The sequence below is a fragment of the Symphodus melops genome (assembly GCF_947650265.1).
Source record: "Symphodus melops genome assembly, chromosome: 2".
Lineage (NCBI taxonomy): Eukaryota > Metazoa > Chordata > Actinopteri > Labriformes > Labridae > Symphodus > Symphodus melops.
The window spans coordinates 27,698,604-27,713,163 of record NC_136692.1 but is presented as its reverse complement, the minus strand read 5'-3'; the positions used below and the strand labels follow the sequence as shown (position 1 = coordinate 27,713,163).

Genomic DNA, 14,560 nt, shown 5'->3' with positions numbered 1-14,560 from the left:
TTTAATTAAAATACATTTTTAATTAAATGTGCTAAAAAAAAAACAACCAAAAAACGTATTTGGATAATTAAGACTATGAAGTCGATATCTTTCTTCTAAAGTTCTTAGAGGAGATTTCAAGGTGAGTGAAGGAGAAGTGCCGGTGTTGAATTCAGCCCTGAGCTACATTCAAGAGGTGAACTTGGTCATACAAAGGGCCGGATGTGATAAAGTCACGGGTCATTTTATTGTTTTTAAAGATATTTATTGGATATCAAAACTCGTTACAATAACGAGAATAAAACACCAAGTGGAGGACAAACCATAAAAGTATATTAAAAGTAAAGAAGAGAAAAGAACAATAAATAAATAAATAAAAACAAGACACCAAATTCCACTGACAAAAAAAGTGATTTTATTGTTTTAGTTGCACACAAGACTACAAACAAGGATCGGCATGATAGAGATTTATAACTTCAATACAATTCTAGTAAAAATCAAACGGTATCTGTTTCAATATCACCTCAACTAAAATAATCATCCTCGGACATTATATGGCATCATGTCTGATTCAGAACCAAAATGTTGACAATGTTTTTGTATATTTCTCTCCAGTGTTCAGACTGTTCAAGTTTGGATATTCACGGCCTGTGACGTCTCTCCTTCATGATGAATGTTCAGGAGGAGTAAGGGGAAGACAAAGTGTTTCCACCTCTGTGCTGAAATCATCTGGTGAGTGGTCATTATTTAGTTCATTAATTCATTTAGTTACATAAAACCAAACAATAAAACAAGAATCACATTCACTGGAGGTGAAATGTGTCACTTGTTGTACCTTGACAGCAAGCTTAAAAACCACCCGTTTCCAAAATAAAAAGATTTACTGGAAACTTCCAGCATTAACGTTAATGTCCCATAAATATTTATTTACTACTCTGTAAACTTGTTTGAAGGAGAAAGACAGGACAGGTGTCAGGTGCCCTGTGCAGAAAGACATGAGACGATCTCATTCAGAAACACCAAAGATTAAAAATCAACAGCCCCCCCGTTTCCTTCAGCCCAAAATGATTTAAAAATTAAAAAAATAATAATAATAATAAGACCCTCCACCACCAACTGTAAATTATCCTGAATATCTGGTTAATCAAAATATCAAAAGACGACAAAGTCAAAGTGTCCTTCAGATTTTCATTGGACAAAGCAGGGGACAAGAAGACCTGCAGGAATGAGGCATCAAAGTCCCTTTCAATATTGTGCCACTTCCTCCTCTTCCTCTTCCTCTCCTTGGTTAGCAGCTGCAGGTGGGATGGCATTGATATCAATATTAATCACTGGACCCCTGGGCACGAACTGCCTGCAGAGAAGCAAAGAACACACAAAGTCACACCTGGAAAAACAGAGAAGACACAGTGCAAAAAAATGCATTGCACCCATATTAGAAGTCTGAAAACTCAATTGAATGAAAGCTCTGGTGTGGACCACATACAGGAGACACAACACATACGCTATTTCACATAGCCGTTGCTTACCATGATGCAAAAAGAAATCTATCTATTATCTATTTATCTAAAACAAAAGGTTTTTAAACAGCAACAAAGAAAACCTCAACACATTTCCTCCTGCAAACTGGAATACAAAGATATTTTAAAGCGATGTTCAGCTGTGGAGCTCCTGTCCATGTGTCTCCACTCAGTGACAGTTTCACTGTATCTAACGAGTCACACTAAAGTCTGCTGGAACCTGTCTTACAGCCATATGAACCCAAAACAAACGGATTTTACTGAGATTGAATGACAATAAACAAGCTAAACTAAATTTGTCAGGATGAGGATTTGTAAACAGATTCATGCTCTGCAGGTCTGTGTGCCCAACGACAAGCAAAGAACTTATTAAATGTTTTTTTTCCCAACAGATTTTAATTTGACAATTTTTTATGCACCCCAAGACGTAAAAGAATCTGAACACTGAACAGAATTCTGTCAAAGGCAAAAATGGCACAAATTCAAACCTTTGCATTAAAAACCTAATTTTACAACATTAGATGCTTGTAGACTTTTTAAAAAGCTTTCTGGAAGAAGACAACAATACTTTACAAGTTAGCAAAGGTGATGAAAGTTTAGAAATTATTTGAACAAAAGAGGTTTACACAAAACAACAGAATATAGTAGCTTTGTATCTGAGTGTTTTCTTTAAAGAAAGCAGAGGAGTTGACTCACGTGAACTTAATTCCTGCCATGCTCAGCATCTTTTTGGAGGCTATTGTTTCCTTCCTCTCATGGTACTTATCAGAGAGATAAATCACTTCCTTCAGACCTGGACAGAGAGGAAACACGAGTGTTTCTTATTTTATTCTTTGAAGAAGAGACGGGCTTCTTCCTCGAGGTAGAGAGAAGAGATCATCAAACTGAAGAACTGTCCTCGCTGTTACATTTACATTCAGAGCACCGAGCTTCATTTCTTATTTGGAGACAAAAGTGAATAGAATAGAAACATAAATACAAATTTTGAAAGAAAAAATATATATACAGAATAATATCCATAATGAGGTGATCTCAACAGGACAATATGAAATGATGTGCAGGTTGAAGTGACCAGTAATAATTTAAAGTGACTTGTGTGTATCATATTTACAGACAATATAAAAATACTATACGTGTGTGTGTGTGTGTGTGTTTGTGTGTGTGTGTGTGTGTGTGTGTGTGTGTGTGTGTGTTTGTGTGTGTGTGTTTGCTGTAAACACACACCTGCCTGGATGATGAGCTTGGTACAGTCGTTGCAGGGAAACAGAGACACGTACACTCTGCAGTCTTTCACATCCGCACTGTTCATGATGGCGTTCAGCTCTGCGTGGCACACTGAGACACACACACACACACACACACAAACACAAACACACACACACAGACACTCACACACACAGAAGAGGATTTACTTTAAACCTGTTGAGAAATCATTATAAACAAGGACACATGAAGCTCTAGAGATCATAAATAAAGCTTTAGAGAGGAACAAACCTCCTGAAGAAGAAAGTGCGAGTTAGACTAAGATCCAGTTTAGGAGAAACACTTTGAAGATCATATATTTTCTGTCCCACTTGAACCTGATCACAAAGAGAGAAACAGGCCCTTTGTGTCTACACACTTCAGTACGCAGTGCAGACTTTTCAGTCGGGAGTTTGAGAAGGCTGAACTGTGTGGGAGCATAAACCAAATGAAATTATTGGATGATAAAAACCTGTAAAAACATGAATGCAAAAGAAAAGAATGCATGTTATCAACTCATGACTCAATAAATGTTGCTCAGCAAATATACTAATATTATGTGTGAATATTACAGTGTAAAGTGTCAGTATGCAGATTCTTTGTAAACAGACTTTTCACTCATGCTCTTTATGCTTCTCGTAGATAGCCGTGCGCCAAAGGTGCCCGAGTATTTTAACTCTGTTTCAGCTTTCTTAAAATATACTGTTTGATTTTAGCATAGGCTTCTTATGTTATACTGCCACCTGCTGATCACTTTGAAGCACTATAACACATACGCTTATCATAACAGGGGAGAGCTCCTTCGTGAAGTGAGTTTTAACTTCTGAGTCAAACTGTTTTATCTGAATCAACAATGGAATAAAGTAGCCTAGTCTGCTAACATTAAGTGAGTATTCAGGAGTGGAGGACAGCCCTGGGGACAAAGGTTACTCTTCTTCTCTGTGTCCTGCAGCAGGGACAGCGATGTCGGTGTCCAGAGGGGAGCCACTCAAATGCTAGGTTAGAGAGCGTCTGAGGGGTCCTGCATGATCCCACCTGTTAACCTGCCTGCTGCTGCTCATAGATGGTCGACAGAGTCCTTACAGGAAGTCTGAGGATCTTAAAGCAGACTGTGACTGTGCTCTACAGACGGTTCCTGTTCTGCAGGCTGGTGGACTGGAACTAGCGGGTTATGGAGAATGTAATGATGCTCTCGATGAAGAAGTAGTAGAAAGTCAGGAGGATGTTCTTGCTGACTCCAAAGGAGTTGAGCTTCCTAAGGAGTAATTTCTGTTGCTGATATTTCCTGAGGTCAGAGAAGGTGTTGTTGACCAGAATTGTCTGTGATCGGTTGGTCAGAAAGTCCAATATCCAGCTACGACACAGAGTGTTAAACCAATACAACCCCCCCCCCCCCCCCAAAAAAAAAAAAACCAGACAGTCAAACATTAAAATGAATCCGATCTCACCGTAGGCATGTTTATTGTCCAGCCAGTTGGCTGCTTCGCGAGCCCACGGCAGCTGGTTCTCACATCCGTTTGGCATCCGGTTATAACCAGTCCCCACGATCTTATTCTCCTGGTTCACAATGCAGGCGCCCACCTGCACACACAACTCAGGTGTTACTCTTACAGGTGTTACACACACCTTCTGTAGGTATGTAGTGTGTATAAGACTACACACTACACAGGGCTGAAAATCTCCCTTTCATCACAATACCATAATATATACATTTTTTGGGCAATGATTCCATTTTTGCTCCACAAATAGGAGTTAATAAAACTTTATCACTCTACTTTAATGAGGAGTATAAAGCGAGGGGTAACTGTTTTTTTCTTTTTTTATATCTATATAGGATCTTTATGGCGATCATATACAGATGTTTTAAAATCACAAACATGACCAGTAAATGAAGCTTGGTGGTCCGTCCAGGTGTAATCTATGTGGTGGGAAAGTATAGAAGTGAAAGAGGACGATGCACTCTGTAAAACACTTTATTTGTCCCCAGGGGATAACTCTCTCTCTCTCACTCACACACACACACACACACACACACACACACACACACACACCTGAGTATTGGGGTCTCTACTCCTCTGTGCAGACAGTACAGCCATAGCCATGAAGTAATCCTCATCCCTCAGGTAGTCTTCTCTCCTTCAGGTCAACAAAACAGAAGAATGAAATACAAGAGGACATGAATCATGACCTTTTAATTCAGCTTGTCTACATATCAGACAATGATTTGTGACAACATAAGAATCATCTCATGAGAAGAATCCTAATTGTTCATCATTTCCAGTAAAACCTCCAGTCAAAAGTCGAACACATCTCTCAACAGGCAGCTGAACGTGATCAGCTGATGTCGCGTCATGTGACGCTGTCAAGGAAACGACATCTCATGTGTCTTAAAGCTGATTTCCTCGGTCCTCTCTCCTCGGCTTCATTTCTTCCGTGCATCTCTGGTGGGCGGGACGAAGACGCAAGTGGAGGAGACAAATTGGAGAAAACTCCATGCAAATAAGGGAACCAGAATGCACCTTAAGTATGCTACTGAGTCATGATTAATATTATGTAACCTAATATTTTAATGCCATGTTTAGTCAAATTATTACTTGTACATCCAAACATCCAAACAATATTATTGAGAGATAATTCATACTGTGACTGAACATGGCCTTAAACATTCTGATTCATTTCATGTCATTTCATTCAGCCTCGGCTACATTTACAGTAGGTCACAGTTTAGCATCTCTATTGGCTCAGTCATTCCTAGCATTCGGTGACATTTGAGTCCCCATGACATATTATGGTGTATTTTGTTTACAACTGGGTCAATACTCTTTTTGAAACGTTTTTCTTCAAGTATAAATCTTACTCTACCATAGAAAAAAAGATATATCCTCAGAATTGATTGTTTTAAATTAAATGTTCTAATTTTAGTGAAGGGCAGGTTAAAATGCCATGTCCCCAGTCATGTTTACGCAACTAAAATTGTATAAATATGCCATAAATATTTTTTAAAAATCCAGATTTCTTTTTATTGGTATATAGTCTTTTTTTAAATGTTGCTCATCATATAATAGTTTTTGTCATTTATATAATTTTAATGCATAAAATCATTAAAAGACATTGTGTCCCTGAATTGACTGTCCACCCTGTTACTCTGGTGAGTCCCTTTGGACACGCCCCCTAAATGTTCCCATGGTAACAGAGCTCTTAGGCTGTGCTCTCAAGAAGTGATACATTTTTGGAGGGAAACATCAACAAGAAGCCCAGTGAGTATCACTCTTTTGTCAACCTTTTTTTCAATGTTTTAGAATTGTTTATAGATGTGGTAAAGCATAACATGTCCACTCTGTTACCCTTATATTTAGTGGAAAACAGTATTTTTTTGTGGTATTGAAAATATTGCTGATAAACATGTACAAAATAGTCCTTAATGGTCGTTTTGTATTAGAGTCAATATCACCAAAAGGTGCCTTTGAGACCTCCCCATTTCCCCCACAAAAAGCTGAGATTTCCCATTGAACTTCATATTCATTGCATTAAAGAGCATATTGCAGGTTAAAAAAAAAATGTAATTAATATTTTATATAGTCTGTTAATGGCTGTAAAATAAGTAGGTTATTTTTTTAATATGTTCTACAACACATAAGTGCTCTAATTTAGAGGAGAAAGTGGCTGTTTTAGCATAGCCGTTTAGAACGTGCTTTTTTTTTCAACAACGCGTCATATGACGTAACATAAGGGACTCCCGTTCTCTGACTCTGCTTTGATCGGCTTCATGCGTCTGTGTATGAATGAATGAATGAAGCCTTTATTGCCCCTGGGGGAACTTGTCTTGCACGGAGAGCATGAAACACTTTACAAACAAACATTTAGAAGGCAGCACAAAAGAATTAAAGCACAAAAAACAGGCTAAAACATGATTAAAGAGGTGTGATGATACGTGGTAGTGAGTGAGAATAGACAGGATGCCTCCCTGCAATAGTTTGTAATTTGCGCGGTGCACATTCAGGTGCACAGTGTAAGTGGCTGATTATTCAAAGTGTTTTTTGGTGAATTATTCCCACAACCTCAGAAACGATCGAACAGACACATTGAATATTTCGGCATCAGACACAAAAGCGTTTCCTTATTAATGATTTAAATCTCTGGCTGTTTAACATCAAATATTATATACGCAGACAGAAAGCGTTTAATGATTTGATCTGCTGGAATCCTCTGTTATATTCTCTAGTGTGAGCGTAATAGACACCGGACAGTCTGTTTTAATATATGTAGTCATACTATTTATTATAAATCCAACTCTGTTACAAGAGAGCGCGCGTGTGTGTGTGTGTGTGTGTGTGTGTGTGTGTGTGTGCGCAGTGGGGAAAGACGGAACGCGCAGTTTGGAAACGAAACGAAACACAACCTTTACTTCTGTCGGTCCTTTATCCCATTAAAACTTTAAACTTTTTGTAGTAGCCTAATATATGTGCACGCATTAAACTGTGGAGTGTGTGTGTGTGTGTGTGTGTGTGTGTGTGTGTGTGTTTGTGTGTGCGCAGTGGGAAAAGACGGAACGCGCGGTTTGGAAACAAACAGAAACACAAGCTTTACGTCGGTCCTCTATCCAATTAAAACTTTAAACTTTTTGTAGTAGCCTAATATATGTGCACGCATTAAACTGTGGAGTGTGTGCGCTGTTGTGCATGTTTGTGTGGATTACGTGCGCCGTGATCCTGCACCATACACTGTATTTTCTATAACAACGTGAGCACTGGGCTGCATGAGGAATAAACAATTAAGACATGGTGCTGCATTTGCACAGGCCGTGTAATCGGGTTCTATGTCTGTCTGTCTGTCTCTCTCTCTCTCTCTCTCTCTCTCTCTCTCGCTCTCTCTCTCGCGCGCGCACAGCGCGGCACCGTAATACGTTGTACAGATTTGCCGTTTTTACAAGCAGCTCCCATACAATGTAAAGGTGAATGATCGTCACTTGCACCTTCTACAAATAGTTTTTTAATTGATTGAATGTGATTACAAACTTTACATATGCTGATGTGAACACAGCACTCGCCCATATATGGCGAGCTGACACCTGTCACTCAGCAGGACGCCTGCTCCGGGTCTCTCCTCACACCACAGCTTCACTTCTCTCCTGAGGCCGTTATTCCTTTAATCCTGCCTGTTTCTGCTCTCTATCACATTTAACAGGTTCAGAATAATAAACCAGTGGACCATTATATGTAAAGGAATACATGTCTTCTTCCTCTTTATTGACGGGAGTGACACTCGGATCCATGATTTTCTATGTTAAACAGACGGGGATTCAGCGGGACTCCCTTATGTTACGTCACAGCCGAATGCGGAAGTAAAAAGCAAAGACGTGCGAAAACGTACTAAAACGTCTCCAGGAGACCCTGTGGGTTATTAATTTCAGAATTTCTTTAAAAACAGTATTGTTAACGTATTTTCCTATGATTAGTTAAGTTTTGTCTTTAACCTGCAATATGCTCTTTAAGTATATGTTATGCTGTTAGAAATGCACATTGGTCAAGCTCCCACACTTTTTATAAATTAATTACAAGCGGACAATTTACATGCAAACCGCAAGATATGTCCACCCTGTCATGGACAATTTCAAAGCAGAGTAAATACATTGTAATAACATAGTGTTGGGGATTTTCAGGAGCGAATATCTGACCAACGGTTATGTTGGGTTTTATGACGTAAAATTTGGTTGTCAAAATAATAATTACGTTTATTTAATTATTAATCTAAATCAATAATTGTTATTAAACTGCGTTTAATAAACCTCGGGGCACCACCCTGTAAACAGGGAACAACCAAAAGATTACCAATATCAGTCTCAAATTATTTTATTAAATACCAATATCATTAATAATTAATAATCTGTATTTAATTGAAGGTGTGAAATCCGAACACAAAGCCCTTTCACCCAGCCTAAGTCACAAAGCAAATTCACAGTGATCACAAACAACGACTTTTTAAGATATAATAGAATTTATTTAACAAAGCAACATCAAGTAAATCAATGAAACCCAATCAAACAAATAACCATCATAAGCCAAACTACAATTAACAAACAAAACAAACAAGCGTGGCACGTGTGTGTGTGTGTGTGAGAGTGAGTGAGAGAGAGAGAGAGAGAGAGAGAGAGAGGGGGGGGGGGACAGACAGACAGAGACAGACAAAATGGCCGTGACCACGCGTGGTCACGTGATGGCGGACACAGGACGTGATCTACGTTTCAGCAGCGTCTGGAAAGCCACAGATCTCTATGTGTGTGCGTCTACCGAAAGGTGTGTGTGTAAAGGCGAGAGAGCGAGAGAAAACAACGCACCTCGACAGCTCAATCTCGGACTGGAGCTCACCACAACTCAGAGCACAGTTTACGTCATGTACCAGAAGCTAGTGGCCGGATTTGTATCAGACGGCGTTCACACTAGTCTTTCTGATAGTGAGTCTATTACCCGGTTATGACGCGGGAGCTCACAGAGAAACACACGGGACACAGCGGCACAAATAAGGAGAACAAAAGAGATTTTACTCTGGTAAAATCTAAGACACAGCGGTCAAACACCAAGCAAATATTATCACCGTTTCACTATAATAACTCAGTTATTAAACACACTCTCTATATCTAACTGCCCAGACCTAGCTAAGCCTCACTTGGAACCGTTTTCTCCCAGACTTCACACCTATATGTTAGGTGTGGCAAGGCATTCTGGGAGTACCTGCAAGGCATGCTGGGATAAAGAGTCTTTTGTCGTAGTTCTCCAAACATACACAGCCTGAACTTTGCCATCCTGGCTGGACCCAACAATAGTGATTATAAAATGTACATTTTCAGAAAGGTATTTAGTCACTTTCTCAACCATATCTTTTAGTTATTAGGAAAAGTATTTGGATAAGAATGAAATTATGGCAAACTATTTGTTTCTTTATAACATCTGTAAGAGTTGCACTTTATTTTCTAAATAAAATCTAACAACAAAGACATCTGGTCAAACTATTAAACAATACTATTTGGCACTCATTTGATTATAAAGGCATCACACAAAAGACACTGCTACTTGTGAAAATAATTTGTTTATTTTCATAGAACATGAAGATAATAGGGTGGACCCTGGGCATGACAGGGTGGACATGTTGACAAATGTCAATGAATGGCCTCATAAATGAGACGAACAATGGGGAATAGTGTGCCATGCGACTAACATCATCTTGAAGAAGATTTTAGCAAGTTAATTATCAATATGATAGTCAGGTTCACTATATCATTTTGTGGGATTTTGGGGGGGAATTGTTAAACTACACATGAGGACGAAATTATTAGCCCCCCCCATGAAAATGTATTTTTTTTAAAGTATTTCCCAAATGCTATTAAATAGAGCAAAGAATTTTTAACACAGCCTTTTTAAACATCTTAGTTTTATTTTGGATGCTTACATTATTTTACTTTGCATACAGAAATGAAATTATGTCACAAAAACCAAAAACTACCTGGGTCAAAATTATTAGCCCCCTTAAGAACAGACCTTTTAAATGAGCCATAGAACAAAACACTGTTGTTTAATAATGTGCATTACCTTTGTAATGCTCAAAACTTGTAAAATCAAGTTAAAATTGAGTATTATCTCCCAATTTACATACAGTATAAAAAGGTCAGTTGGGTTTGAGCTGTCACTTGAGAAAGCATCATGGCAAAAACAAAAGAAATCAGTTTGGACCTGAGAAAATGAATTGTTGATGCACACAAAGCAGGAGAAGGATATTCAAAGTCATCACAGCGATTCCAAGTGTCAAGAACTGGAGTGAGAGGTATCCTCAAGAAATTCAAAGAGACCAACACAGTACAGAACAAGCCTGGCAGAGGTAGGAAGCGAAAGATTTCAAAGACTCTGGAGAGGAAACTAGTGAGAGATGTGTCTAAAGACCCCAGAACAACTGCCAAGACACTAGAGAACGACTTAGCCAGCTCAGGAATTGTATTCTCAAAGAAGACAGTCACTAGAGCTCTGCACAGGAATGGACTGCGAGGTTGCAGACCAAGAAAAACTCCACCTCTGCAGAAGAGACACCTTCAAGCCAGACTGAAGTATGCTAAGGACAACCTGGAGAAAGATTATGCATACTGGAAGCATGTCCTTTGGTCAGATGAGACAAAACTAGAGCTCTTTAGCCATAGAGACATTGCCTATGTTTGGAGAAAGAAGGGAGAGGCGTATAACCCAAAGAACACCGTCCCAACAGTGAAACACGGTGGTGGGAGTATTATGCTGTGGGGATGTTTCAGTGCGTCTGGAACTGGGAATCTCGTAAAAGTGGAAGGAATCATGAAGAAAGAAGGATATGTGAAGATTTTGAAAGAAAACCTCAAGCAGTCAGCAGCAAAACAGGGTCTGGGTCGTCGCTTTGTCTTCCAACACGACAACGACCCAAAGCATACGTCGCTCATTGTGAAGAACTACCTCCAGAAGACCAAAGTGAACATTATTGACTGGCCTGCACAAAGCCCTGACTTGAATCCCATTGAAAATCTGTGGGGTGAACTGAAGACCAAGGTCCATGGCAGAAGGCCATCAAATCTGGAGGAGCTTGAAAGATTTGCCAAAGAAGAATGGGCTGGGATTGCTCAGGAGACGTGTCAGAGACTTGTTGAAAACTACAACAAACGACTGCAGGCTGTTATCCAGCAAAAAGGATACACAATTGACTATTAACATCAGGGGGGCTAATAATTTTGACCCTGGTAGTTTTTGGTTTCTCTGAAATAATTTCATTTCTGTGTGCAAAGTAAAATAATGTAAGCGCCCAAATTAAAACTTGGATGTTTGAAAAACCTGTGTTAAAAATTCTTTGCTCTATTTATTAGCACTTGGGAAAATAAATGACATTTTCATAGGGGGGCTAATAATTTGTCCTCATGTGTATACATTTTTGGAAAGATTATGGTATAAGGAGTCAGAAAATTAATGTTTGCATTTGCCCTGGTCTTTTCTTTTTTTTTTTTAAATGGCCGCCATGAAACTGTAATTTCCAATATCTCAGCTGTTGAATAAAATCCACATTCCAGCTTATTCAGAAGCTGAGATATTAGAAATTACAGTTTAACAGCGGCCATTTAAAAAAAAAATGCAAACATTGATTTTCTTACTCCTTATACCATAACTTTTCCAAAAATTTATACTTTAACAAATCCCCCCAAAAAATCCCACAAAGGTTAAAATCTAAATATAGTGATCCTGAGTACGGCATAATCAGCTGTCAATTGACCTTCAAATAAATCTAAACTTTCTAACCTGGAGGGCCCTGGCTCACGCTGATTTTCAGGAGTTTCAGCAGGGGAGTTGGGTGGTGTGTCTGACTGTCGTGAAGCACTGACCCTGTTTCTAGCTCTGGCTTTACTTCTCGCCTCTCTCCATTTCTTTCTTTGTGCCCTCTTTTCTCTCTCACTCAGGTCATTGATGCCCTTCTTCTTTCCAGTCTCTCTGTCTTTTTTCCATTTCTCCCTTTTTTCTCAAGATACTCTCCTCTTCTTTCTGGGTTAGCGTCACGATGTTCCCTATATCTCCTAGCATTCTCGGCTCCTTTCGATCTCATTCCTTGAAAAAGACGATTCAAACTTTAATTGGCAGTCCTGGTAAACTAGGCTTGCCTTGTCATTAAATCATACTGTCCATTCTTACTATTTACTGCTATAAAATGTGTGTAATAGCTGTTGTAATATGTGTAACATATCAGCATGTGGCCTAAACTATGTGCATGTCCACCCTGTCATGGAAGGCTTGCTGACAGGGTGGACAATGACAGGGTGGACATTTTTGGATAATGTTAGCATTTAATGAACACAGGGTGACCTTCACGTAGCAATATGCTACAGTTAGCAAACTGACCATGTACTGTTTTACACATATTTCAACGTTCTGATAGGTTTTCATATCAATTGATATTTCACTATGACAGAGTGGACATGTTAAGCTTGACAGCTAATAATAATATGATATTTTGATAAAAAAAATATGAAAAATAAGTGTAAATACTTAATCTTTAACTAGCCACTGCTTCAGCCTCCATTGAAGAAAGACAAAATGCTTGTCATGGTGTCAATGAAAACATCAGTGGGCTTCTTAAAGGGGCAGTTACCCCAATATGACAGGGTGGACAGCAATTTTAGTGACACATGCAAAATGTTCAGTGTGGTTATGAAAATAGAATATACATGATCAAAATTACTTGTTCTATTAAATAACTAATTGTGGTCAATATAGCCATGTAATTTTTTTTTCATTTCGTATCCTTTAACCACTTATCACACACACTGTAGTTAGCAGAGCAGTGTGTGGGACATGCCAAAATCACATACCAAAGGCAGTATCCCCTTGGCTGTGTGCCAAGGTGAGATTAAGTCAGTATTGAGTGTTACTTTGTTTGATGGAGATCTGACCTTTGAAAGAAGGAAGAGCCCTATCTGTTTAATCTGTATTCTCGTTCACTATGTTTCTCATTCTCTTAGCTTATTACACTTCTCACCTTTCCTCCTCTTTGCCTGACTTGCTGCAAAAAATGATAACTTGATTGATGCAGCCTCTTAACACTACGTTGCATCTTTGCACTGGTCTTTTACGTTCAATCTGTTGGCCGTCAGTTTGATAAGCAAATCATGCAAAAAAAAAAAAAACACCACTATCATTTGTCATTAACTGTCATTATTAGTCGGCTACTAAAATGAATACACATCATTGTACAACAAAAAAGATGAATCAGTTCTCTGTAAATGTTGGTGCTTGTTATTCAGAAAGCTCACAGGTTTACTGTCAGGACTCACAGAGTTTTCAACATAGATGTTGTAATGTATTTTGTCTTCTGTATTGTCTTATCTGGACTCTGAGTCTGTAATAAAGTTTCCATTGATTAATTGACAGAATACTTTTTATATAAGAATAAGTTTTTACCCGTTCTGCTGCTCGTTCCCGGCCATCCTTTTCAAGATCAAATCAAAGATGTTGATGATCGATGTTGTTCCTGCTTCTCTTGTGATGTGCTGAGTCAGACACTCAGCACTGTCTCTTCTATATAAAAGTCCTGCAGATGAGGTGGGCAGTGGGCGGAGACGGATGGTATGAGCTAATTTACAGTAATTCAGCCACGTGCGGCCGCACAGAAATGCTTTGTTCAGTTTTTGCAACACCGTTATTAAAATGGTAACGTAAAAGAAATCGAAACCATTTCTAATATTTAGTTATACTGCCAGGCTTTTATTAACTTCAGTCTATTAAATGATCCTGCCTTTATTTTGGACAGGTGTCCCAGATGTATAGAAGAATAAATGTGAGAATGTAAGTCAGTTGCTTGAGTGCGTGTGGTGTGTGGTGTGTTCGCGTGTGGGAAAGTCGGAAATGTGTGGTAACCACGGAAACCTGATTGTGGACAGATTCAAAAAAAGGACTAACCAACTATCATGTTCGTATTTGACATCCTTGTGGAGAGCTGGGAGACAATCAGTAGTTTATAAAGGGGGCAAAGTAAGCCGAAATAATCAACGACACTTTAGAAAACAATGCGAGCAACTTTACAGAAAAACAAGCCCAAAGTTACTTATAATAAGCAGACTTGGTAACATTGTCATCTGCAGCATTTTGGACATGTTACTGCTTCAATATGACAATCATTTCTCAGAAATGGAACACAGATTGAATTGTTTTTTTATTGATTGAAAACAATCAGAAATAAATCATACAGACATCCTGGCATGTTATAGGACTGAACGTTCTTCTTTTTACTGTAAATGTTTTTCACTTCTCACTTTTATTTATTGTCCAGTT

General features: G+C 38.7%; 1 protein-coding gene across 1 annotated transcript; it reads right to left on the bottom strand.

Moving 5' to 3' along the window:
* Nucleotides 1-371: 371 nt before the first annotated feature.
* On the bottom strand, nt 372-13,766 carry LOC306842349 (deoxycytidylate deaminase-like). Its single transcript, XM_079372540.1, has 6 exons — nt 13,691-13,766; nt 4,793-4,877; nt 4,190-4,322; nt 2,724-2,834; nt 2,196-2,292; nt 372-1,333 (listed from the first exon to the last, which is right to left on the bottom strand). Exons 1-6 carry the CDS (start codon nt 13,714-13,716, stop codon nt 1,225-1,227), a joined length of 561 nt encoding a protein of 186 aa, XP_079228666.1. The 5' UTR covers nt 13,717-13,766; the 3' UTR covers nt 372-1,224.
* Nucleotides 13,767-14,560: the final 794 nt, after the last annotated feature.

Excerpts from the sequence above, each read along its gene's own strand:
- LOC306842349 (XM_079372540.1), bottom strand. The coding sequence starts at position 13,716 with ATGGCCGGGAACGAGCAGCAGAACGG. Across the intron at positions 2,835-4,189 it reads GGACAATAAACATGCCTACG|TGTGCCACGCAGAGCTGAAC; the intron begins GTGAGATCGGAT and ends TGTGTGTCTCAG. Across the intron at positions 1,334-2,195 it reads ATGGCAGGAATTAAGTTCAC|GCAGTTCGTGCCCAGGGGTC; the intron begins GTGAGTCAACTC and ends GCTTCTCTGCAG.